Genomic DNA, 26,256 nt, shown 5'->3' on the forward strand with positions numbered 1-26,256 from the left:
TAACGCGGCACTGTTACACAGATCACATACATGTACTTTGAACTGGCCTTAAACACAAGCACACGGCCCGCTTCACGTTTCTTTGGCTCTCATGTAAGCCGTGTATGCTCACGCCCGCGGAGCGTACAGTGTGTAGATCAAAGGCACGCGCACACACTGCTTCTGGCGTGCACCCGCACACACCCACACTCCTCCTCCCCCTCTCACATACGCCCTCACACACCGACACTCCTCCTCCCCCTCTCACATACGCCCTCACACACCGACACTCCTCCTCCCCCCCTCTCACATACGCCTCACACACCGACACCTCCTCCTCCTCCCCCTCTCACATACGCCCTCTCACACACTGACACTCCTCCTCCCCCTCTCACATACGCCCTCACACACTGACACTCCTCCTCCCCCTCTCACATACGCCCTCACACACTGACACTCCTCCTCCCCCTCTCACATACGCCCTCACACACTGACACTCCTCCTCCCCCTCTCACATACGCCCTCACACACCGACACTCCTCCTCCCCCTCTCACATACGCCCTCACACACTGACACTCCTCCCCCTCTCACATACGCCCTCACACACTGACACTCCTCCTCCCCCTCTCACATACGCCCTCACACACTGACACTCCTCCTCCCCCCTCTCACACGCCCTCACACTCCTCCTCCTCTCTCACATACGCCCCTCACACACACGACACTCCTCCTCCCCCTCTCACATACGCCCTCACACACTGACACTCCTCCCCCCTCCTCACATCATACGCCTCACTCCTCCTCCCCTCTCTCACACACCCTCACTCCTCCGCCCCCTCACATACGCCCTCACTCCTCCCCCCCTCTCACATACGCCCTCACACCCGACACTCCTCCTCCCCCCTCTCACATACGCCCTCACACACTGACCTCCTCCCCCTCTCACATACGCCCCTCCTCCTCCTCCCCTCTCACACACCCTCACTCCTCCTCCTCCTCTCACATACGCCTCACACACTGACACTCCTCCTCCCCTCTCTCACACACACCTCACTCTTCCTCCCCTCTCTCACATACGCCTCACACACCGACACTCCTCCTCCCCCCTCTCACATACGCCTCACACACTGACACTCCTCCCCCTCTCTCACATACGCCCTCACTCCTCCTCCCCCTCTCACACACACCCTCACTCCTCCGCCCCCTCTCACATACGCCCTCACACAGCCACACTCCTCCTCCCCTCTCACATACGCCCTCACACACTGACCTCCTCCCCTCTCACATACGCCTCACACCTCCGCCCCTCTCACATCGCCCTCACACAGCCACCTCCTCCTCCCCTCTCACATACGCCTCACACACCCACACTCCTCCTCCCCCTCTCACATACGCCTCACACACCCACCTCCTCCCCTCTCACACGCCTCACCCACTCTTCCTCCCCTCTCACACACCTCACTCCTCCTCCCCTCACACACTGACCTCCTCCTCCCTCACATACGCCCACACACTCCTCCGCCCTCCTCACATACGCCCTCACACACTGACACCTCCTCCCCTCACATACGCCCTCACTCCTCCGCCCCCTCTCTACGCCCTCACACACCGACCTCCTCCTCCCCCTCTCACATCGCCCCTCACACACCGACACTCCTCCGCCTCTCACATACGCCCACACTCCTCCGCCCCCTCTCACATACGCCCTCACTCCGCCCCCTCTCACATACGCCCTCACACACTGACACTCCTCCTCCCCCTCTCACATATGCCCACACTCCTCCTCCCCCTCTCACATACGCCCTCATTCACCGACACTCCTCCGCTCACATACGCCCTCACTCCTCCGCCCCCTCACATACGCCCTCACTCCTCCGCCCCCTCACATACGCCCTCACACACCCACACTCCTCCTCCCCCTCTCACATACGCCCTCACACACCGACACTCCTCCTCCCCCTCTCACATACGCCCTCACACACTGACACTCCTCCTCCCCTCTCACACACCCCACACTCCTCCCCTCTCACATACGCCCACTCTCCTCCCCCTCTCCCACACACTCACACCTCCCCACCTCCTCCGCCTCTCACACCTCTCACACTCCTCCTCCCCTCACATACGCCCACACTCCTCCGCCTCTCTCACATACGCCTCACACACTGACACTCCTCCCCCTCTCACATACGCCCACACCTCCTCCCCCTCACCCCGCCTCACTCCTCCTCCTCCCTCTCACATACGCCCCACACACCGGCACTCCCTCCTCCCCTCTCACATACGCCCACACTCACCTCCCCTCTCTCACATACGCCCTCACTCCGCCCCTCTCACATACGCCCACACACACTGACACTCCTCCTCCCCTCTCATATGCCCCACACTCCTCCTCCTCCCCTCTCACATACGCCTCATTCACCTCACCTCCTCCCCCTCCCCTCACATACGCCTCACTCCTCCGCCCCTCACATACGCCTCTCCTCCTCACCCTCCACCCCCCTCACATACGCCTCACATCCGCTCACTCCCTCCGCCTCACATACGCCCTCACACACCACTCTCCTCCTCCCCCTCTCACATACGCCCTCACACACCGACACTCCTCCTCCCCTCACATACGCCTCACACACTGACCTCCTCCTCCTCTCACATACGCCCACACTCCTCCTCCCCTCTCACTACGCCCTCCTCCTCCTCCATACCCTCACCTCCGCCTCCTACTCCTCCTCCTCACCTACCCCACACACTCCTCCCCCCCGCCACATCCGCCTCACACACCGACACACCTCCTCCTCCTCTCATACGCATCACGCCCTCACCGCCACCGCCTCCTCCCCCTCTCATCTACGCCCTCACACACTGACACTCCTCCTCCCCTCTCACATCGCCCACCTCCTCCTCCTCCCCTCTCATCGCCTCACTCCTCCTCCTCCCTCACATACGCCTCACCTCTCCGCCGCCTCACATACGCCTCACTCCTCCTCTCCCCTCACATACGCTCACCCTCCTCTCTCCGCCCTCACATCACACATACGCCTCACCTCCTCCGCCTCTCACATACGCCCTCACTCCTCCGCCCCTCACATACGCCCTCACACCTCCTCCTCCTCCTCCCCTCTCACATACGCCCTCACACACCGACCTCCTCCTCCCCCTCTCACACGCCCTCACTCCTCCTCCCCCTCACACACACCCACACACCACACTCCTCCTCCCCCTCTCACATACGCCCTCACACACCCACACTCCTCCTCCCCCTCTCACATACGCCCTCACACACTGACACTCCTCCCCTCTCACATACGCCTCACCGACACCTCCTCCTCCCCTCTCACATACGCCCTCACACACTGACACTCCTCCCCTCTCTCACATACGCCCTCACCGACCTCCTCCTCCATACCCTCTCACACTGGGACACTCCCCCTCACATACACACACACTGACACTCCTCCCACTCTCACATACGCCACACACCTCCTCCCCCTCACATACGCCCACACCTCCTCCGCCCCTCTCACATACGCCCTCACACACCGACACTCCTCCCCCCCTCACATACGCCTCACACACCGACACTCTCCCCCCTCTCACATACGCCCTCACTCCTCCGCCCCCTCTCACATACACCCTCACACACCGACACTCCTCCGCTCCCTCTCACACACACCCACACTCCTCCTCCCCCTCTCACACACACCTCACTCTTCCTCCCCTCTCACATACGCCCTCACACACCGACACTCCTCCTCCCCCTCTCACATACGCCCTCACTCCTCCTCCCCCTCTCACACACACCCTCACACACCCACACTCCTCCTCCCCCTCTCACATACGCCCTCACTCTTCCTCCCCCTCTCACACACACCCTCACTCCTCCTCCCCCTCTCACATACGCCCTCACACACTGACACTCCTCTCACATACGGCCACACTCCTCTTCCCCCTCTCACATACGCCCTCACACACTCCCATTGTTCTTTAGTTAGTACTTAGTCATATCGTATTGTGTTATTTTGCTTTTTTTTTTAAATAAATGCTTGTGGGTATACATGCTGGTCTATTTAATGTTGCACAAGAGTGAATGCTGCCAACCTCCATGTTGAAATCCTTCAGCCTTTAGCTGTTGATGGTAATTTTGGTTCTAGTTATTAATATAACTATTAATCAGAGTTCCAAATTAATAGTTTAGTATATTTTATGAGACTGAGAATCAATCAATTAATTGGCTATCCTTTTCCCTTCTTTAAAGGTGGTGCCCCCAAGGAACTTATTTAAAGTTATTATTTATTATTATCTTTGATAATTCTGATAGCCAAAGTTGATTGATTGCACCAACACAATTTGGTGCCCCTTTAAACCATTTTATTTCCCAACACAATGCATTATGGGGCGGTTGAATATGTCCAGTAAGCTCACGACGTATACTCAAATTCTTGTACTATTCTAGTATGAATAGTATGTTAGTATACGATTTCGAACACAACCAGGGAGTCATGGTGATGATCTACAGGAAACACAGACAGAGACTGTCTGGTCTCTGATTGGCTGAGTCAGATGACGCATCTCTCACCTTGCTGAAGGAACCCTGCTCCTGACAGATAGGGCAGCTGTGAGTCAGAAACTTGAGGGCTGATGGGAAATCTCTGTTGAGTTGGACCGCCTCCATGACATCACCTGGGCTGAAGCTCCGCCCCTCCATGGTCATCAGAGACAGGAAGATGGCCGCCTGGTCCGGAGGAAGACAAGCCGCCATCTGAAGGAGGAAGAGAGAGTTGAGACCTGCTGAGACATGCTTACGCCGGGTTAGGACTACACAATATCAGCTCGATAATAGCCCGACCTGACATACGTAGGGTATCGGGAACGAAAATTGGTATCAACTCAAAACAGCCAGTATAAAACACACCACTTCGGACACAGTTGTTTGTTTACATTCATGTTCCGGGTAGCCAGTCCCTAGGACGATCCGACAACATCACGCAGGCTGTGAAATATTAATAATAATAATACAGTGTTTCCAAATAATTGACAGCAGAGCAGAGAGCAGTGATGTTCATTGGTTTTCAATGTAGTGAGTCCCGGGGCCCACAGCTGGTCATTTGAGTGGGTCCCCAATAAAATGTATGATTTTTGACAAACTGTAGTGTTAAACTCATGTTAGATGTTATATGGTATATTTATGGTTATTCATGTATGTTGAAAACATATCTGAAAATTAAATAAATAAAATACCAAATCTGTAAATACACTGCAGACACACAGCAGCTGACAGGAAGAGGAGCTCATATTATACAGAGAAATGTGAGCTTTTTCTGGGTGAATACATGTTAAAAAGGGAAGCTGAAGGGCAACGAGACTGCTGAGCTTTCATCAGGAGTCAAACACCATCAAGCACATCATGTTTAATTAGGAAAGTAGTTTAAAAACAGGCACACAAAGGGCAACATTTACTGCACGCTGCCGTTAGAAACTGAGTACAATTAGCTGATAATTAGCCTGATCAGCCACCATCAGTAATCAATACAAACACACATTATTAGACTGTAAACCATTAATCAACCAATAACTAACCGCAGTCAATAGACAACCATATCATACTTTAGCAGTTCTAGTGTTTCTGTAGTGGTGACAAAACGTTAAAAAAATATATACATGTATATTTTTTAACGTTTATGGGAAGCTCCCTGCGCGCTCCGGGGAAATATTACGCCAAACTCCCTTTAAGAAATATGACATATTAACAATTTCTTACCTGTCCGCAAAAACACATAACTCTAGAAACACAAGATAAAAGGCGTCATATGTCGACTTCTTGCCAATTTGGCATCAATATAATTCATAAAGACAAACTGTATTTCCGTACTTACATACTTTCCGTACTTCACATTTTGGATTTTGTGCCTCAACTCGCTACCAGCCTCCGTTGTTTAGCTGTGCTATTTCAGTGGGAGAACACCATGGGAACGAGAGGTGAACGTCTCAGAAATTATGATTTCTCACTAAAATACGTGCTGGTTGGTGGATCAGATACACGCCGAATTAAGACAGACTCATAACACTGTTAATTCACCGTCTATCGTGTGCGTGAGAGGCCGCCATGGAGACAGTGAAACAGGTGACGTGAACGTAACGTCAACTCGAATAAAAGTAGAAAAAGTAGAGAAGCGATATTTCCACCTGCTCTGTCTGCAGTTGTTACAACCACAGCGCACTTGTTCAGCTAACAGCGAATTGTTACCAACAAGCTAAAACGAAAGTCATCTGTATGTAGCCTAACTGTTTATCATATCTAAAATTTGGCAAATTCTTGTAAACTTAGCAACTGGCTGAGACAAACTATGGAATGCCATTTTAGTCAATATTAAATAAATACATAAATATGCCTATGATATTAATAAATATGGCTATGAAATAAATAAATTAGACAGTATGGTTCCATAAATAAATAAATAGATTCTCTCAGCAACTCTGATGTTTGGCTTAGCTTGCATCCCAGCCTGCTAGCAACCAGTCTGCATCCCAGCCTGCTAGCAGCCTTGCAGCCATCAGGCTGTTCCCCCAGAAGGAAGTGTGGCTCCTGCCGACATCGTACCTCACCGCTGCCCTGCACGGTTGCCCAACGCCACAGAGATGTCTCCAGTCCTGTCTGGCCTCCAGTCGGTAGTCCGGCTGACACCTGAACCTCCTGAGCTGCAGCTGTCTGCTGTTCCCGTGCTGCAGCAATCCCCTGCCTCTGCTGGATCGCAGCCACCTCGTGGCCCGGTTGGGCCGCAACCATCTCCTGTTCCGGTTAGGCCGCAGTGGCCTCCTGAGTCTCCTGAGCTGCAGCACACTCCTGTCCATGCGGAGATGCAGCTGAATCCTGTTCCTGTGGAGCTGCAGCTGTGTCCAATTTCTGCACTGCAGCTGTCTCTTGTACCTACTAAGCTGCAGCTGACACCTGTTTCTGAGTTGCTGGGATCACCAGTTCCTGTGCTACAGCTGCTTCCTGTTCCTGTGGAGTTGCAGCAGTCTCCTGATCCCCATGAGCTGCAGCAAAATCCTGTTCAGCATTAGCCTCCTGGGTTCCTGGCATCACTGGCTTCGCCGGCTCCCCTGCCAGTCTCCCTGTCGCCGGCCTCCAGTCCTGCTGTCCTGTCGCCGGCCTCTGGCTCAGCTCTCCAATCATAGACCCCCGGTCCTGATCTCCAGCCACGCTTCCGACCTTCAGAGTGATTGCGCATTTGTCGCCGACCACCAGAGGGCTTTTGTCTTCGGCGCCGGTCTCCAGTCCGGCCTCCGGAGAGGTTTCTCCTTCGTTGCCAACCTCCTGAGTTGCTCCACACATCTGGCCGTCCACCGGAGGTCCAGACTTTGCCATGCCTCCAGGCCGCCCGCCTGAGGGTTTCTGCTCCACACCTGTCCCGCCCTCAGGCCGTCTGCCTGAGGCCCCCAGCCCCGTTTCTGTCCTGCCCCCAGGCCGTCCGCCTGTGGTCTTCCGCTTGGCCCTTGAATCCCTCCTCCAGACCCCCCCCCCCCCACCCCCATCCCGCCCATCGCAACCACAGCACCTAAGCCCTCCAGAATCCTATGGAAAACCCTGAATGTGTTTAAGAGCACAAAGTTCTTCATCGAACTAGCCTTTTAATTTTGCTCTCAAAGTGCACTAGATTGATGCATTTAACTTTAAAATATAAAATATTTCTTCCGGGGGACCATGCCGATCCAAGATCCAGCCACCGCAGTCTCACAAAATCCTGTGGGAAACACTGAAATAATAATAAATAATAATAACTTCATTTATATAGCACCTTTTAAAAAAAGTTATAAAGTGCTCTACAATAAAAACAAATAATTAAAGTAAATAAGATCCAAAACACGAGATATAACACGAGATCAAATAATGAAAGACGGCAAGCGATGATTGGTAGGGGACCAACATGTAGTCTGTAATCGCCTAATCTGACACAGTGACCATCTGAGACCCAGTAGTCCAGTCCACCTCACCTTAATATGGTCCAGTCCAGCTTCTGGTTGTGCCTGAAGTCTCTGAGTACTGAAGTCCTGGTGCAGTCCAGCTGCTGGTCCAGAACCTGGAACCAAAACCACACAACCTGCCGTACGTCTGCCTCTGGCAGCTTCTGATTGGACCATCTGTACAGGTGACTCAGCCTGCCGGTCTCTGCTGGACTCTTTGTCCAGCCTCAGAGCTCCCATCATCCTGCTGAGAGGGTCTGTAGGGGGGACACCTGCAAAGACAAGGACCACTATAAACAGTGTAAGAGACCAGAGATCTGACACCGTGGCCCCCCCTCAGATGAACTTGAGACAACATGTTTGTGTGTTCAGATTTGACTTTGAGAAGAAGGATCGGGCTCTAAGTGTTTTAAAGTAGCTTAATCTCCTCCATGAGCTCGGTGTCACAGCCGCAGCTCCAACTGCTGACAAACTACAATAACTGACTTCCTGTGGCTTTAACAACACCTGTCCCTTTCTTCTCACGGTATCTTTAGCTCACCTCCGCCTCTTCATCCCCCCTTCAGCTCTCCCTTCTGGGGAGGCGCCTCACAGTTTGAAACACAGGCTTAAATTCATCCATCGTGCTGGCTTTAAAGAAGTGAACAGGAATATTCTTAGGATGAAGTGTCATGTGACCATACCTGTAGACCTGTCACATGGACCCGTTCATTAACATCAGCTCAGGTACTTTCCTGCTGCTGTCTCACCTGAGGAGGAGGAGGAGCTCAGGAAGGGGTTGTTGGAGGAGGAAGATGAAGGAGGAGGAGCACTGAAGTCGATCCCCAGCAGCTCCTCGGTGTACGACCTCCTCACCCTCACCTCCCTGCTCTGCTCCCACTGCCTGGCTGCAACAGAGGGGGAGGGGCTTCATCAGGTCACTTTAATACAATATTAGCTCTGCTGCAGAACGGCCGTCATGCATCATCACAGACCCACAGGAAGTTTACCTTTCTGTCCAGACAGGTGGGAAGAGGTGAGGGAGAGACGACTGCTGTGTGGAGAGGAGGAGGTGATGCAGGAGGAGGAGGAGGAGGAGGAGGAGGAGGAGGAGGAGGTAATGGAGGTGGGATGCTGGATGCTGCAGGAGGAGAAAACAAAAATAAAATAACTTTTTGTGATTTTGTCTTCGTGTGTTCACTCAGAGCAGGATATCAGTGACGTTACTGATTATTACCAATAATCACTGATACATCTGAACAGCACAGGACGATAAGAGAGCGGTGTCTGACCTTCCAGCTGACTGTGACACCTGCACACCTGCAGGGGGCGGGGCTTGTACAGGTGACCTGGCATAAAGGGGCGTGTCCTTCTGGAAGGCCTGCCTCATCTCTGACACGAGCAGTGACAGGTTTGACGCACCCTAACAGGAAGTGACAGACAACATTATCGACACCTTTAACACACTGGCAGGTTATTATTATCTGTACTTTCCACTTGAATCATATTAATGAGATAACGGAACTCTAATTAATTTGTCGTTTTGATTTTCTTAATTAAAGAATCCATTTCTTGGTTTTCAGTTAAAGATCAAAACACATTTTTCTTAGAGGCAAACTAAAGGCAGTCTGTTGAAGTGACTGTCAGAATCAGAAATCCTTTATTGATCCCGGAGGGGAAACTCTTCGCTACAGCAGCTCGCTGTCAGTCAGTCACACAGGAAGAGAAGCACTCAGCAAATCAGAAGAAATCAGAGCAGGACGAGACGGCGCCACAGCGCCAGGCAGCACGCTGGTGCGTGAGCACTAGTCAGCAGAGGATATCGAACCGGAGTATTAAACACAGAATATCGCACAATTATTCAAGCGCTGCAGAGATGTTAATGATCAGTGTCCAGTTCAGTGACTTCGGTCATCCAGACTGACACTTAGAGGGAGGAGCTAAAGAGTCTGACGGCCACAGGCAGGAACGACTTCCTGTGGGAGGTCAGTGCCGGTCTGTGGTCCTTGGAGCCATCGGGACGCGGCGTCTTCGGCACAGGACTCCACATAGCTGGGGGGACAGGCTTTTAGCAGCCCGGGCTAACTCCATCAGGTCCTGCAGCCTTGTTAGAGTGGAGTTTCATCAGCTGTGCTCTCACCTGGTCAGCAGGCAGGTACACAGCCGAGGTTACAGGCGGGCTCGGGGCTCGGGGCTCGGGGCTCGGGGCTCGGGGCTCGGGGCTCGGGGCTCGGGGCTCGGGGCTCGGGGCTCGGGGCTCGGGGCTGGAGCGGCGTCCCAAGTGTGGAGATGTTGCTCCTTTGTTTGAAAATCAAAGATCAGCGCTTCGTTGCTTATCACCTGCGGTGAATGTCTGTGTTTGACCAGACTTTGTGGTCGCAAGGGAGATACTGAGGAAACTTTTCTACTTCTGTTCTACTTCTAATGTATTCTACTCGCCTTTTACAGTTTTATACAGATGTCGTTACTAGATGCATTTGAGGACTGATGTGGATTCTGTCCTGGTCCAGGATCAGCTGTTTACTCTCGCTGAGATCCTGGAGGGGTAATTGGAGTTTGTCCATCCAGGCCATCTGGCAAGCCAGCCGAACCACATGATCCACAACTCTCCACATAGGGGCAGGCCGGGGAACCGGTTCCCCAGGACCAGGTTCCCCAGGACCAGGTTCCCCAGGTAGCTTAGCCTGCTGCCTCACTACCTGGGCAAGCAGCAGGTAACCATCTAACTAACCAGCTGTCCAACCAGATTAATGAGCATGCTCAGTGGGTCTTACATGAGTCCAGTTCTTCAGTCCGTCCAGACTGATGTTGCCGGAGGCGTCCACACAGGGGCAGGACGGGTTGATCACCATGGAGACAGAGGGACAGACGTAACAGCGAGGTCGGGACACCGGGTGGGTCTCATGAAGCCAGATGCACACTGGGATATTATACTCACTTCCTGTTAAGACACATATGACATCAAAGAGTCAGCAAAACCAGACCAGACTGATCCGGGACCAGACTGACCGGGACCAGACTGATCGGGACCAGACTGATCTGGACCAGACTGATCCGGACCAGACTGACCTGGAGCAGACTGATCCGGACCAGACTGATCCGGACCAGACTGACCGGGAGCAGACTGATCCGGACCAGACTGATCCGGGACCAGACTGACCTGGACCAGACTGATCCGGACCAGACTGATCGGGACCAGACTGATCGGGACCAGACTGATCGGGAGCAGACTGATCGGGAGCAGACTGATCGGGACCAGACTGATCGGGAGCAGACTGATCGGGAGCAGACTGATCGGGAGCAGACTGATCCGGACCAGACTGACCGGGACCAGACTGATCGGGAGCAGACTGACCCGGACCAGACTGACCGGGACCAGACTGATCGGGACCAGACTGACCGGACCAGACTGATCGGGAGCAGACTGACCCGGACCAGACTGATCCGGACCAGACTGATCGGGAGCAGACTGATCCGGACCAGACTGATCGGGACCAGACTGATCCGGACCAGACTGACCCGGACCAGACTGATCGGAGCAGACTGATCCGACCAGACTGACCGGACCAGACTGATCCAGACCAGACTGAGTTTTGGATATTGTTCATATATTTTCACAATTTGCTGAAATATTTACAGAATGTAAATAATTTTCTTTTGATTTCTTTTGATTCCTAAATTAAGAACTTTTACAGAATTATCTTTGGATTCATGATGCTTAATGAGATGATGATGATGATGATGATGATGATGAAGGGTGGGACACAGTTTACCACAGCTGGTTTGATCAGGGATCAGCGCACCTTCATAGAGAACAGGAACCGTCCCAGCCAGGTAAACCAGCTTCTTCTTCTCTTTGTTTGGAAAACCTGTCAGAGACAACAGGACACCTTCATCTTCATCTTCAGCGTTACTCATCGTCGATCATCAATAATGACTCATGATTGGTAATAAGTCTCTTTTATTGTGAAAGACACGCAGGAAGTGCTGCATTACTGTGAACTTTTCTACTTACAGTAAAAATCCTCGTAGAGACGAAGATCAGAGAAGACGGAGCGAACGCTCTGAAGGTCACGCTGAGTCTCCACCGGGTAACTGTACTGACACTGAGGAGGAGGAGGAGGAGGAGGAGGAGGAGGAGGAGGGGGGGAGGGGAGGGGGAGGAGGAGGGAGGAGGGAGGAGGAGGAGAGAGAGAGGAGGGGAGGGGAGGGGGGAGGAGGAGGAGGGAGGGGGGAGGAGGAGGGGGAGGAGGAGCAGGGGGAGGAGGAGGAGCGGGAGGAGGGGGAGGGGAGGGGGGAGGAGGAGGGAGAGAGGGGGGAGGAGGGGGAGGAGGAGGAGGAGCGGGGAGGAGGAGGAGGGGGGCAGGGGGGGGGGGAGGAGGAGGGGAGGAGGAGGGGAGGAGGAGGAGGAGGAGCGGGGGAGGAGGAGGGGGGGGGAGCGGGGAGGGGGGAGGAGGAGGAGGAGGGGGGAGAAGAGGAGGAGGGGGGGAGGAGAGAGAGGAGAGAGGAGGGAGGAGGAGGGGGGGGAGGAGGAGGAGGAGCGGGGGGGAGGAGCAGGGGAGGGGAGGAGAGGAGGAGGAGCGGAGGGAGGAGGAGGAGGAGGAGGGGGAGGAGGAGGAGAGAGGGGGGAGGGGGAGGAGGGGGGAGGAGGAGAGGAGAAGGGGGAGGAGCAGGGGAGGGGGAGGAGAGGAGGAGCAGGGGAGGGGGGAGGAGAGGAGGAGGAGCGGAGGGGAGGAAGAGGAGGAGGAGGGGGAGCGGGAGAGAGGGGATGGGGGAGGAGGAGGAGCGGGGAGGAGGAGAGAGGAGAAGGGGGAGGAGGAGCAGGGGAGGGGAGGAGGAGGAGGAGCGGAGGGAGGAAGAGGAGGAGGAGGGGGAGCGGGAGAGGGGGATGGGGAGGAGGAGGAGGAGGAGGAGGGGAGGAGGAGAGGAGAAGGGGGAGGAGGAGCAGGGGAGGAGGAGGAGGGTGGAGGAGCGGGGGAGCGGAGAAGGAGGAGGAGAGGAGGAGCAGAAGGTGGAGAGGAGCAGAAGGAGGAGAGGAGGAGGAGGGGGAGAGAGAGGAGGAGGAGAAGGGGGTGGGGGTGGAGGAGAGAGGGGAGGAGGAGGAGGAGGAGGGGGAGGAAGAGGAGGAGGAGGGGGAGCGGAGAGAGGGGGATGGGGGGAGGAGGAGGAGGAGCGGGGGAGGAGGAGAGGAGAAGGGGGAGAGGAGGAGCAGGGGAGGAGGAGGGTGGAGGAGCGGGGGGAGCGGAGAAGGAGGAGGAGAGGAGGAGCAGAAGGAGGAGAGGAGCAGAAGGAGGAGAGGAGGAGGAGCGGGGGGGAGAGGAGGAGGAGAAGGGGGGGGGGGGTGGAGGAGAGGGGGAGGAGGAGGAGGAGCGGGGGAGGAAGAGAGGGAGGAGGAGGGGGAGGGGAGAGGGGGGATGGGGGGAGGAGGAGGAGGAGCGGGGAGGGAGGAGAGGAGGAGAGGGGGAGGAGGAGCAGGGGGGAGGAGGAGGGTGGAGGAGCGGGGGGGAGCGGAGAAGGAGGAGGAGAGGAGGAGCAGAAGGTGGAGAGGAGCAGAAGGAGGAGAGGAGGAGGAGGAGCGGGAGGAAGAGGAGGAGCGGGAGGAAGAGGAGCAGATACATTAACCAGGTTAGTTCTTGTTGTTTTTAGCATTAAGCTAACACTTCAGAATGGAGCTTAATGGATCTTCCCTGTTAGCCTCGCTCGCTAGTCAGTTAGCAGCATGTCAAGTGAGACGCTAACTTAATTTTAGTCTCATAAAGTTAGATTTTGAATTGAAGTCAAAGGGTTTAAGTTTTGTTCTCACCTCCGTTAGAGTCCGCAGCTCCGCCTCAGCTCCAACTCTCGGCATTTTATCCAAAAACTCAACTCATAAACTGTTATATTACCGGCTAACAGGCTAACAGGCTAACAGGCTGCCATTCGGAGGCATTCATTTAAACGTGACACACCCACGTCCGCTTCCGGGTTTTCAAATTAAGAGCGCGCTACATACTTTTTCTTAGCCCAGAAAAACAGCTGTTTTCAGGTAATTTTCAGATAATCCAACTGGTTTTTAAAAGAAGTTTCATAGAAACACTTATCTACTTACACTCCTTTCCCCCCAAACAGGTTCATCTTCTGATGTTTTTGCATTCTTTACTTACTATCAGAAACTTTAACTTCCTGTCTGTTAAACCAGTTCATAGACTCATCACCACCAACAGCTGGACTGGTGTGCAGCAGCAGGCCCGTGAGTTGAAAGGCTTGTTTGAGACGAGCCAGACCGACGCAGACCTGCTCCATCACCGTCTGATTTAAAAAACAAATTAAACTTTATTGAGTAGCCTACATTAAAGAGCTAGATACATTCATGTGAACAAAATGGCAGGGAGGGTTCACAAACAACACATAACAAATAGAAAGAAAATATAAATTATAATTAAAATAAGAATGAAAATAATGAATACAAAATAAGTACATATATAAATAAAACTGACTAGTTAAATAAAGACATTAAAAATACACTCAGCTGTTTGTACAGCTGTCCTCTTAGTGCAGGATTTAAGAGTCTGGAAGTACAGCTCACGTTCTTTATGAAAATCTGAGGAGAGGTTTTCTGTTGGCAACTGACATTTATGAAAACTTAGCTAAAATAATATTAAGATTGATGATGTACGCTTGTTTCTCATTCTTTCTGTGGTAACTTAAAAAAACAAACATGTTTCTACAATAAAGTAAAATCAGCCATAAGAGCAACATCAGGAAACAGCAAGAAACCTCTTGCCACAGTCTCTTAGTAACAATGCCCAAATAAATGAGGCACAGTTTCAGGATGTGCAGAGCAAAATGAACACGAAACATTAATATCATTCTTAAATCTTTTACGAAAATGTTTTACAGGATAGACTTTATGTATAAGCTTAAATGACTTATCTTATTGGTGATGAGGTATTTCTGAGGCAACAGGAACAGAAATGCTCTCATGCTGAAATAAGGATCGCACAGCTCTATTATTATTTTTAGATGGTACTAAACAGATTCCACCACAAGGAGGGTCAATAGGGTGATGAGATTTCAGCAGGATGAGGAACACTTCTCATACAGTCACAGAACCAACAGGCACCGCTCACATTTCGAGGTTATATTCTTTAGTCGAGATTGGAAAATTCAAATGGGAGATAAATTCACTGTAAGTAATGCGATGACCGTGTGAGTTGAGCAGCTGATCCACCAAATCAATCTTCCTTTCAAACTAATTCTTTAAAAAGATAATCTGTTTTTGTATAAAATGTGGCCATTGTTCCAAATATAATAACGTTGAGGAGAGAAATTGTGATTGTACAGTGGCAAGAAAAAGTACGTGAACCTTTTGGAATTTCATGGTTTTCTGAATAAATTTGTCATTAAATGTGATCTGACCTTCATCTAAGTCAAGAGTGTTGACACACATAATGTGTCTAAAGATAATTACACAAAAAAGTTCCGATCTTTCATGTCTTTATTGAACAGTCATTCAACATTCAAAATGGCCGTGGAAAAAGTAAGTGAACCCTTGAGTTAATAACCTGTGGCTGTGGATCGGACCTGCACAGATCCACAGCCACAGGTCGCTCAGATCGCTGAGGAGGAATTTTAGCCCGTTCTTCCTGGCAGAACTGCTTTAGTCATAGTCTTTGGACGTCTCATGTGCGCAGCCCTCTTCGAGTCAGTCCGTAGCGTCTCTGCTGGGTTGAGGTCTGGGCTCCGACTCCACTCCAAAAGGCAGATTTAGTTTTTCTGAAGCATTCTGTTTGTTGGTGTTTTGGGTCGTTGTCCTGTTGCACCACCCAGCTTCTACAGTTTCCGCTGACGTACAGACGTCCTCACATTATCCTGAAGAATTGTCTGATATTCTTGGGAATTCATCTTCCCCTCAATGACTGCAAGCAGGCCCAGATCCAGATGTTTCCTGCACCGTACTTTACAGTTGGGATGATGTTTTCATGCCGTGCCCTTTCTACGCCAGATGTAGCGCTGTGTGTTTTTTTCCAAATATCAATCTTAGTTTCATCAGTCCACAAAACATTTTGCCAATACCGCTGTGGAGTGTCAGTGTGCTTTTTTGCAAACTTCAGGCGTGCAGCGATGTTCTTTTTAGTAAGCAGCGGCTTCCTTCGCAGTGTCCTGCCGTGGATACCCTGCTCGTTCAGTGTTTTACGTATTGTAGACCCATGAACAGAGATGTTAGCAAGTTCCAATGATGCCTTCAGATCTCTGGCTGTCATTCGGAGTTGTTTCTTTACCTCATTGATGAGTCTTCGTTGTGCTCTTGGTGTCATTTTGACTGGGCGCCCACTTCTTGTTAGAGTAGCAACAGTCTCAAAGCGTCTCCGTTTGTAGATTGTTTGCCTAACTGTCGAATTTCTAAAGTCTCTGAAATCACTTTGTAACCCTTTCCAGCTTTATGTAAAGCAACAATTCCTGATCGTAGCTCCTCTGAAAGCGCTTTTTGGCGAGGCATGGCTCACATGAGCGTGTTCTTCTTGTGCAGAGCAAACTCCAAACACTTGAGGGGATTTTTATCAGTCAAAGTAGCTGTAGTCCACACCTCCAAACGTATTATCTTATCGAGACTCCAGGTGTGCTAAAACCTGACTCCAATTAGCTTTTTTGAGGTCATTAACTCAAGGGTTCACTTACTTTTTCCACGGCCATTTTGAATGTTGAATGACTGTTCAATAAAGACATGAAAGATCGGAACTTTTTTGTGTAATTATCTTTAGACACATTATGTGTGTCAACACTCTTGACTTAGATGAAGGTCAGATCACATTTTATGACAATTTTATTCAGAAAACCATGAAATTACAAAAGGTTCACATACTTTTTCTTGCCACTGTAGATCATTTTCCATGACAATAAAGCTTGTTTGTGATATTCTGCTAATAGATATATTTATTGGTCTTTTCGAAAATGTATCATGTGCCATAATCGTCAGATAAATAAACAGACTATAATACAAACTATACCACCTTCAACAACAACAAACCTCAACAACAGACCACCATAACATTATTATAGACGTATTCACCACATTTCATTAAAGTGCTCTACATAAGGTGCAGCATCCTCCCACACAGAGGTTCAGTTATTCTGTTTCACAGTTTGTTCAGCAGTGCAATACTGGTAGGCACAAATGATCTGCGAGCCCGGTTGGTTCAGAGGAATGGCACCATACCGTCTGCCTGATGGTGACAGCTCTATACACTAAATAGGGGTTGTGATTGTAATTTAATTGGAATTTTGTCTTATGTTTATCTTATAATTGCACATCAGTAAGAAGGGGAGGCCAACGAGTTGGTCAAAAACTTAGAAATTAAGTTCCATACCGATGAATTGTTTCTCAAAAACTGTTTTATCCAATTAATCTTAAATGTGTAATTTAATGTAGAAAAATCGAAGAAATCAAAACCACAATTTTTGCATGATTTTTAACACTACAGATTTTCTAATATGATGTGTCGGATTTTTCCACAGAAAGTTAAATACCAGCTGGTCTGTCGCTTTCTGCGAGTATTTTCTGCCTCTGGAGCTGCAGAGTCTGGATTGTGGGTCTCCTACTGCCCCCATGTCCCTGCTCAACACCCACTGCTACAATCAGTATTATTATTAGTCTTATTACTATTATTATTATTGTTAATATTATTAACATATTGTACTTGGCCCCAAACACTTACCAAGACACATTATCTAAAGATATAGTTACTCTAGATGGCATTGCCCTGGCCTCCAGCAGCACCGTAAGGAACCTCAGAGTTATCTTTGATCAGGATTTATCCTTTAACTCCCACATGAAACTAACTTCAAGGACTGCCTTCTTTCACCTACGTAATATTGCAAAAATCAGGCACATCCTGCCTCAAAATGATGCCGAATAAACTAGTCCATGCATTTGTTACTTCCAGGCTGGACTACTGCAATTCCTTATTATCAGGCTGCCTGAATAAGTCCCTTAAGACTCTCCAGTTGATCCAGATCGCTGCAGCTCGTGTACTGACAAGAACTAGGAAAAGAGATCATATTTCTCCAGTATTAGCTTCTCTGCACTGGCTCCCTGTAAAATCCAGAATAGAGTTTAAAATCCTTCTCCTCACCTACAAAGCTCTTAATGGTCAGGCACCATCGTATCTTAAAGAGCTCATAATACCTTATTACCCGACTAGGACACTGCACTCCCAGGATGCAGGGTTCCTGGTGGTTCCTAGAGTCTCCAAAAGTGAGTCCTGAACCATCCCTTAGTTATAGGCCTAGACTGCCGGCAGACTTCCCATGATGCACCTCTTTCCTCTCTCCTCCTCTCCCTCTCAATCTGTATGCATGTTTATCCCATTACTGCATGTTACTAACTCGACATCTCTCTCCCGTAGTTCTGTGCTTTCTCGTTTCTCTCCTCTCTCCTTCTGTCGCTTTCAGCAGGTATTTCTGCCTCCGGAGCTGCAGAGTCTGGATCTGTGGTTGTGGGCCACCTGCTGCCCCCGTGTTCCTGCAGAGTCTGGATCTGTGGTTGTGAGCCGCCTGCTGCCCCGTGTTCCTGCAGAGTCTGGATCTGTGGTTGTGAGCCGCCTGCTGCCCCCGTGTTCCTGCTCAACAACTGCTACTACAGTTATTATAATTACGCTTATTACTATTATCATTATTATTCCTATCACTATCATTCCTATTATTATGATTTTATTAATATTACCACTACCATTACATTATTATTATTATTTTAAAATTCTAGGTGGAATTTGCATTGTGCCCCCCTCCCCCCCTTCTCTCTCAATCTCCCCCTCTATCTCCCTCTTTCTCCCTCTCTTGAATTGAATTGAATCTTACAGCAACACTGCGAGAGCCTGCTAGATCCCTACAACAAGTTTAGTTAGCGTGAGCAGCTATGATCCAAAGTCTGCCAGCTAACTTTAACAAACAACAAGAGCAAAAAGTAGCTTAGCGCCGAGCGGCTAACTCTGAGGAGAACAGACGGCATGACCAGCTTCCTCCATCTGCATTAACGGACACTGCACAGCAAAAGACTGCATCAGACCACAAGCAACCTCCCTCCCACGGAAAGGTAATGTAACAACTGGGCATAGCATAGAGTAACAGTGTACATAGCTAAGCATAGAACTTAGGACTTTTTTACATGTAATGTTACTGAAGTCTATTCATTGAGGTTTTATTGTTGTGATCTTCTCCATGGTTAACATAAGGTTATTATTGTAGTGGTAGTTCTCAGCCACCACTAAGTTGATGTTAGTTTATGTTATGCTCCACACAGACAGTCTTTGCATGCTAACTAACTACTTTTAACATGGCACCTTTATCCTAAACAGATCATACACATGCACCTTAAATACTGTGCAAACGTTTTTATGACTTAACTGCTGTCTATAATCTGTATTGACTTTGACTGTGTAGTCATTGTTAGTGATTTTAGCATCCATGTTGACAACCTCCAGGACAGAGGGACTAAAGAACTGTATTGTGTTCTTGATAACTCTGGACTGACTCAGCATGTGACGGAGCCCACACACAACAAGGGGCACTCTCTGGACTTCATCTCCAAGGGTCTGAACATTTGATGCCATTGCACCCACTAAGGCGACCGCTGTCTTTGGTAAGAAAAGATCTCGATGGAGAAATGCCACGCTGGTAAGAACAGAAATAAAAGAGTGTCGTAAAGCTGAATGCAGGTGTCAAAAAACAAATCTCCAGGTTCATTATGACATCTATAGAGAGACTTTGCATTTATAATTTAGAACTGAGAAATGCAATAATAATGGACGTGCCTTGTTTGTTACGTTCAACAGGCTAACAAAACCTCCTGTGTCAGTAGCCTCTGAACTTCTATCTACCAGGGCCAGCAATGAATTTGCCTTCTTCACTGACAAAATTCTGAAAATGCGCCAGGCAGTCAGTGCCTCCATATCAGGTACAGGATATGTGTTGTCCCTGTGTCCAATTAAAGTCAGTTCAAATAGCATGACACAATTTGATCATATTAACCATAAAAACATGGAGGACATTATACAACATCTGAAATCCTCCTGCTGCCTCGATATTTTAAAAAAATGTTTCTAAGTGCTCGGCCTCAGATCTTCTACAAACTGTCAACATGTCTCTTCTCTCAGGCGTCTTCCCACAGGCCCTGAAAACTGCAGTCATCACGCCGCTCTTAAAAAAGAACAATCTAGACGCGTCACTAATGACCAATTATAGAATCAAATCACACCTCCCGTTTTTAAGGAAAATCACTGAAAACGCTGTTTTTCACCAGCTGAACAACTTCTAGACCTTAAACAGCCTTTTTGATGACTTACAGTCAGGTTTCCGCGCACAGCACAGCACTGAGACTGCTCTTGTTAAAGTCTTCAATGACATCCACTTAAACACCGACAGTGGCAGAATTTCAGTCTTGGTATTATTGGATCTCAGTGCTGCATTTGACACGGTTGACCACAACTTATTACTAGAGCGACTGGAAAACTGGGTGGGACTTTCTGGCTTTGTATTAAACTGGTTTGAATCTGTGGGATAAATTTGGGGGTGACTAGGAGGTTTATGGGTGTAATAGAATTTATGATACATTGACTAATGTATGGTTTCAGAAAGGAGGCCTCAGGCCCTGTGATTATGTTGTTTTGGGTTATGGGGCACTAGATGTTCCTATCATAAGATAGAAGTGTCCCCGAAGTCTCTGTTCTTCTTATACTGATAACGTGGGACGGAGACAGTCTCTTTCTTTGTCTCATCTTTAGAAGATGTAACCTGTAAACCACCACCCACCATTCTGCTATAAGAAGTGTACCTTTTGGATGTAAACTAAGTATTGTCTTGGCTGTGCCCATGTGCACATGCTGCCTCAGTGCTTCTCTGTCGACAGATCTGTGTGTAATAAATCCATATATTCATGTAATGACAACTGGGGCTCATCGAGTTATTCTTTTATTCACTTGAGGAAATCTCTTCAGTACAAGTTTTTCTTTAACATAATCCTACTTAAAGGACAGGGACTACTTTGTGTCTATATGTAATTACACATCTGAGTGGACAAAAATCACATGTGGAGTTCCCCAAGGCTCCATACTGGGGCCTCTTCTGTTCAACATCTACATGCTGCCACTGGCTCAGATTAATAATATTATGCAGACAGCACACACATTTACATAACAATGTCACCAGGGGACTATGGTCCAATACAAGCGCCGAGTAAAGTCTATGAAGTCTATGTTTTTTGAGCCAAGGAGGAATGATTAAAAGTCAGAGCTCAGCTTCAATCAGTAATGTTAAAAATGACAAACCAAGCCAGAAATCTTGGTGTAGTCATGGACCTGAATTTCAAAGGCCACATTAAAACAATTACAAAGTCAGCCTATTACCACCTAAAGAATATATCCAGGATGAAAGGACTTATGTCTCAGCAGGATTTAGAAAAACATGTCCATGCATTTATGTAATGATATGTTGGCAAGCAGGGAACAGGGAAAGGACCCAAACACAGACAGAGGAAGCAGAATGATGACTTGAGTGGTTTATTGAGCGCTTACTGGCAGATACAGGTAAGCAGACCGGCAGACAGGTACACAGGTTGGCTGGCAGGCAGGTGACAAACAGGTAGGTAGGCAGGCAGACATAAGTCCAAAGGCAGACAAGAGAGAACCAACATAGCAACAGGGACGAACTGACAAAGAATAAAGAAAGGACACAGACTTAAATACACTTAGGTGAGGGGAGACAACAAGACACAGGTGAAAGCAATCAAAGCAATCAAAGACAGGAAGCAAAACTAAAAGACACTTGAGGGAAGGAGACTATTTCAAAATAAAACAGGAAATGACTGAACACAAACCCCAAAACATTCCCTACAGAGTATAAAGCTATCATCTGTAATAAGGTCAGAATAATCAATGAGATCAAAAAGAGTGCACTGCATAATGGTTAGTGATTTTGTCTGACTTGCTCCAGAGGCAAGACTGTGTGAGACTTGGAAATCTCGTGGGACAAAGCAGTTGTCCCCCCAATTTCTATTGTTATTCATTACCACAGGTGGATAACATAAGTATTTACAGGACAAAAGTATTTATACAACAACAACAACAGAAGCACAAAGACATTAAGACAGGGGTGGGGACATTTTTTAACATCTTTTGAGGGCCATACAAAATTATTGAACACATATCAAACAAACCTCTAATGCGGTGGCTGGAGCTGCTTCTCTTCGGTGAGGCATCTGATGTCAGATGGTAATGATGATGATGCTACTCGTAGCTGGTTTTCCAGGTTTGGGTCAGTCAGTCTTGAGAGGGAACTGAGTCTTTGCAAGAGTCAGTTCTGAAAAGAAGTGCTCACAGCAGGAGGTTGTCCCTAACAGAGATGCAAACTTCAGTACGTCTCCTCGGAACGGGAAAATCCTTGTTCTGGTATATGGCATTGAAATTGAACATTTAATAGTCTTTCCACAGAATCCTTATTTATTTTTTTAATCAGACCATTATTTAATAACTTTTGAACTCCTATTACTGGACTACACGCCATTGAGCAAAAACTATGTCTATCTGATATTGCTGTGGCTAAATTTAAGAAAGTGATTCCATCTGCATTTAATTCAATGCTATGTCTCAATATAACAGAGGACTCCTATGCTAATTTCAGTCCCCCAAAATGTATCTTCTTGTTCAATTGATGAAGTAGAGGCCAAAGCCAAAGTGGTTTAAGGATGTGAAGAGAAAGGGCCAGCCAACCCTGTCAAACGCCTTTTCAATATCTAGAGTTAAAGTAATGGCAGGATGCTTAATCTTTATATCCATTTGGTTGTGTATAGATGAATTAAGTTGAATAAACTTCTCATGTTTTGAGGAATTTCTCCCTTTGATGAAACCAGTCTGATCCGTGATGAAATTACAGATTCTAGTCTTAATGCCAAAGCTTTGCTTATAATGTTAACATCAGTGTTTATTAAAGATATAGGGTGGTAGTTGGAGCAGTGTGTAGGGTCTTAGGATAGGACAAGTGTGATCAAGGCAATATTCATACGGTGGGGAATTTTAAAACTATGGAGAATTTCTGAGATCATTTTGAAGAATGTGGATGAAAGAAGGGACCAGAAATGTTTAGAAAATTCTGGGTATCCATCTAAACCCGTGGACTTATTGTTGGGCATGAGTAGCAGTGCTTTCCTCAGTTTATCTAGGGTGAGTGGTTTATCCAAATTCTCTGCCTGGGTTGTGTTTAGTTTTGGGAGGGAGACATTCCTCAGAAAAGCATCGGCTTCTGTAGATGGTGGCGTCATGGTCCGGGTGTATATTTTAGCGTAGTAATGTCTGAATGGTTCATTTATTGCAGCGTGATCTTGTGTACTGTTTCCGGAGATAGCTTCTATTGATGTGATGTTAGATTTTTCAGTTTGTTGTTTACCACTTATTACCAAATTCAAAATGTTGTTGACAGAGTCTAAGAAAAGCATCTTGATTCTATTATTTAGTTGAGAAGACTATCAAGTTCATGTTTGGTTTTATGGCGAAACTTCTCCAACTCCAACTCCGAATTACAAGTGGGAGCTTGATGTGAACAGTTTCCCCACTCGGCTGCTCGTAATTACGGTCTGAACGATATGACGTGAATGCGGCACGAGGACACACCTGTCTGGTACCTGGTGACCTGACACCATGTGACCTCTAGTAACAAATGACAGACGACCAGGAAGTGACTGTGATGCTTTATTGATCTTTGAATATAGATTCTGAAATCATTCAACAAACATTATTAGCTGATCAGATTATATTCACATGAACTCAAGATTTATTTAACTCAAGATTATTATTACACATTTATGATCAGCTTACAAACTGAAACTCCCATCAGCCCCTGCACAGGAAGTCTGCCTCAGAGGGGCGTGGCCCTCCACTCTTTGCCCTCAGTCAGAGCTCTCGGTTGGTGGATGAACACGCTGTATCGGACGCCCTGGTTGGCCGCCGCCCTTACGAAACGGCTGTTTGCCGTCATGGTAACGGCTCTCAGTGAGTCTCCAGTGCCGAAGATCATGAGCGAGCGGCGGTTGACCTTGGCGCTGGGCGTGAGGCGCAGTGTGCGCTCCGATGGCCTGTCGTCCACCAGGTGGAGGCGAGCAAGGAGCTTCTGAGCGCGCTCCTTCTCGCCCGGCCCCCCCAGCGTGTCCAGAATCACCTGGAAGTCGTGGACAGCAGCGTGGCAGGCGAACAGCTCCTTCCCCTGCATGAAGGCGTCAAGCTGCGGCAGCACCTGCAGGCGGCGCTCCTGGGCCGCCTGCTCTGTCAGCACCGGCTCCCTGAAGGTGAAGTGACAGTGGCCGTGACTCAGTGATGACACATACGTGATAAGCGTGGTGATGTCGAGGTTAACGCGCTGACACTCCTCCACCTGCACCTGAGTGGGAAACGCCAGGCTGGCCACCACCGCACCGCGGTCAACTCTGGTCAGCTCAGACTCCTCCTCCTCCTCCTCCTCCTCGTTATCTTCAATTGGCTCCTCGTCCTCCTCCTGTTCCTCATCTCCTCCCTCCTCCATTACTACGGCGTTGACGGCGACAATGTCCCCACGGACAGAGATGCCCATGTCCCTGAGGTGGTCAGCCATCGGGCAGGAGACCCCGTTGTAGAAGGCAAAGACAATGTGGGGGTGTCTGTACTGGACGGGCTGCTGGCGGCTGGCCTGCAGGAAGTCCTCGGCCTGCCTGATGATGCTCTTGTCTCCGTACTGGCCCCGCCCCTGCCAGATGTTGTGCAGAGCCTCTGCCTTCCTGCCCACCGCCTTCACCCAGGTGTGTCCCCCATTAGCCACCACATCCACCACCAGCGTCTGCCTGCAGCCGGCGGCGTCCTGGTAGGTGAAAACATGCAACAGAGCGACCACGTTCTCCAGACTCTCGGCCGACTCCACGATGGCCGTCAGGTGAGTCAGGTTGGTACTGTGCAGGTGAGACTCTTTGACCTGCAGCTCTCCGGCTTCCACCCGCCGCAGGAAGCGCAGCTCTGCTCGCAGTTTACTGCAGAGCTTCTGGTGACCCTCCACACCCTGACAGAGCTGCTCCGCCCGCTGCAGCAACACTTGAGCGGAGTTGATTCTCTGCTGCAACGTCACCTGCAGAGACATGACTCCTACATCATACCTGAGGACAGACAGACAGACAGATCAACACACGAACATGACTGAATGTATTTACTACAACAGAAGTTACATCAAGATAACACCTTAAGATATCTGACACATAATTCAAAAGGTACCCTGTTACCTGGACTTGTTCACTCCGTGTCCAGTTTATTAGCAACACTCACAGTAATTAGTCCTCCTGCATGAAGGTTTGAATGTTCAGTGTTGATTCACCTGTTAGATCATTTTTAGAGGTAGTTGATGCTGCTGTTGAACTGAGAGGTCTTTCTTATTTTGTCCACCCCATTTATATCAGTGAGGGTGGACAATATAACAGAAACACCTTAAATCCTTATCTTGTAATTATGACCTCAGAATGAGACTAATAGTCTCTAGTAGCTGATGAGCAGGTACAATAGTTAGCTAGCTACCTTAAATGTGCATGCACACACAATGTCAAACGGCCAGAGCGGAAAGGAAAAACGTCATTTTGACGCCCATGTCAGTCGATCGAGCTCTGGTCTGCTCTGCTCACAACCAAACGACACGATCGTTTCATTTAAATATTAAGATTTTAATATTTAAATAATCGAGTTCACGCTAGTCGGGCATGTGATTGGTGAAGGACAAAAAAGCAGGAAAATATACAGAGCGCGGCTTGCTGCTGTGGTTGCGGTCCTCATCTTATTTGAATAAAAACTATGCACTTTCCTGTAATTTCAGCGAATTATCATTACAAATATTTATATAAAAATAAAAAACACAGGTTGTTGTTTTTGGACATTACCCTCAGACATTAGCAAGAACAAAAGTGAAACAACCAGAATCAGAAATCCTTTATTGATCCCGAGGGGAAACTCAGCTGCTGATGATCCTGAAGGAATCCTTCACATTTGTGAGAGTGATCGCACGCTGTGCCATAAAATAATCATCACAAAATAACTTTGGTTAAACCAGGCAGAACGCAAGACAGGCCTACCTGGGGAAAGTACAGCCTTCACTAAGACGCCAGACAAATCTCCAGCAGCCGTTAATTCACACTTAGATGTAAGATCTAAGCTTGAATTCAAACACTGGATTTCTTTTGGACAAGCTGCCAAACAGGAAGTCCTGGCGCACAGCTATGATGTCATCACCTCTATAGCCTAAGCCTAACGCCACACACTGCTCGAAGTCTTTGAGTCTTCTGATTCTTTACAAGTTTATTTTTGGTC

At 48.8% G+C, this 26,256-nt stretch overlaps 2 protein-coding genes and 1 long non-coding RNA gene across 6 annotated transcripts in view; 1 reads left to right on the forward strand and 2 right to left on the reverse strand.

Moving 5' to 3' along the window:
- The window catches only part of LOC122887077 (E3 ubiquitin-protein ligase RNF31-like), a 32,128-nt gene extending 16,901 nt beyond the window's left edge, over positions 1 to 15,227 (reverse strand). Inside the window, exons 1-9 of one of the 3 annotated variants that reach the window (XR_006380471.1) lie at positions 13,722 to 15,227; positions 11,934 to 12,024; positions 11,722 to 11,787; positions 10,693 to 10,859; positions 9,211 to 9,341; positions 8,929 to 9,059; positions 8,689 to 8,826; positions 7,970 to 8,211; positions 4,554 to 4,736 (exon numbers count right to left, since the gene is read on the reverse strand). Coding sequence is in view for 2 of the 3 variants with exons in the window: in XM_044219934.1 (XP_044075869.1) it covers positions 4,554 to 4,736; positions 7,970 to 8,211; positions 8,689 to 8,826; positions 8,929 to 9,059; positions 9,211 to 9,341; positions 10,693 to 10,859; positions 11,722 to 11,787; positions 11,934 to 12,024; positions 13,722 to 13,766 (1,194 nt within the window). In the remaining variant the exon portion in view is untranslated. The remainder of the gene's footprint in view (positions 1 to 4,553; positions 4,737 to 7,969; positions 8,212 to 8,688; positions 8,827 to 8,928; positions 9,060 to 9,210; positions 9,342 to 10,692; positions 10,860 to 11,721; positions 11,788 to 11,933; positions 12,025 to 13,721) is intronic. The other 2 variants (XM_044219934.1, XM_044219935.1) reach the window with 2 other exon arrangements.
- A 3,252-nt stretch (positions 15,228 to 18,479) lies between these two features.
- On the forward strand, positions 18,480 to 20,840 carry LOC122886600. Of its 2 annotated transcripts, XR_006380390.1 has the most exons (3): positions 18,480 to 18,538; positions 18,757 to 18,989; positions 19,378 to 20,840. It is a non-coding gene; the product is annotated as an uncharacterized LOC122886600 (long non-coding RNA). The 2 variants fall into 2 exon arrangements; XR_006380389.1 differs by lacking the exon at positions 18,480 to 18,538 and having other exon boundaries at positions 18,642 to 18,989.
- A 2,781-nt stretch (positions 20,841 to 23,621) lies between these two features.
- The window catches only part of lg13h7orf25 (linkage group 13 C7orf25 homolog), a 4,109-nt gene continuing 1,474 nt past the window's right edge, over positions 23,622 to 26,256 (reverse strand). Inside the window, exon 2 of the mRNA XM_044218964.1 lies at positions 23,622 to 25,061. Within this exon, the coding sequence (XP_044074899.1) occupies positions 23,801 to 25,045 (1,245 nt within the window). The 5' untranslated portion in view covers positions 25,046 to 25,061 and the 3' untranslated portion in view covers positions 23,622 to 23,800. The remainder of the gene's footprint in view (positions 25,062 to 26,256) is intronic.

The sequence above is a fragment of the Siniperca chuatsi genome, linkage group LG13, assembly GCF_020085105.1.
Source record: "Siniperca chuatsi isolate FFG_IHB_CAS linkage group LG13, ASM2008510v1, whole genome shotgun sequence".
Lineage (NCBI taxonomy): Eukaryota > Metazoa > Chordata > Actinopteri > Centrarchiformes > Sinipercidae > Siniperca > Siniperca chuatsi.